The 240-nt window shown below is 62.5% G+C and overlaps 1 protein-coding gene across 1 annotated transcript in view; it reads right to left on the bottom strand.

Annotated features, from left to right (window-relative positions):
• PES1 (pescadillo ribosomal biogenesis factor 1) overlaps window positions 1-240 on the bottom strand; it is a gene marked incomplete at both ends in the record, with an annotated part of 4,664 nt that overhangs the window by 1,243 nt on the left and 3,181 nt on the right. Inside the window, one exon of the mRNA XM_010160381.1 lies at window positions 194-232. Coding sequence (XP_010158683.1) covers window positions 194-232 — 39 coding nt within the window. The remainder of the gene's footprint in view (window positions 1-193; window positions 233-240) is intronic.

Here is a 240-nt window from a genome sequence, read left to right as displayed (position 1 = left end):
AAGACCAAGCATAGCTCCTCCATTGGCCAGCACGAGGGGGCAAGGAGTTTGGGACCAGTCCTCTGCCACGCAGACATCAAGTTCTGCTCCTCATGCCCCCATGCCCCACGCCGGGGGGAGGCGGTGCCTGTGGTCAGGATACCAAGGCCACACAGCGTCCTCCCAAGGGCCAGGATGACGGTGGTTCCCTCACCTCCAGGTAGCTCTCTGAATCCATGGCGTACTCCTTGGCCTCCACGG

Source organism: Eurypyga helias, unplaced genomic scaffold, assembly GCF_000690775.1.
Source record: "Eurypyga helias isolate BGI_N326 unplaced genomic scaffold, ASM69077v1 scaffold28381, whole genome shotgun sequence".
In the NCBI taxonomy this organism is placed as follows: Eukaryota; Metazoa; Chordata; class Aves; order Eurypygiformes; family Eurypygidae; genus Eurypyga; species Eurypyga helias.
This window is presented reverse-complemented; position numbering and strand designations above follow the sequence as displayed.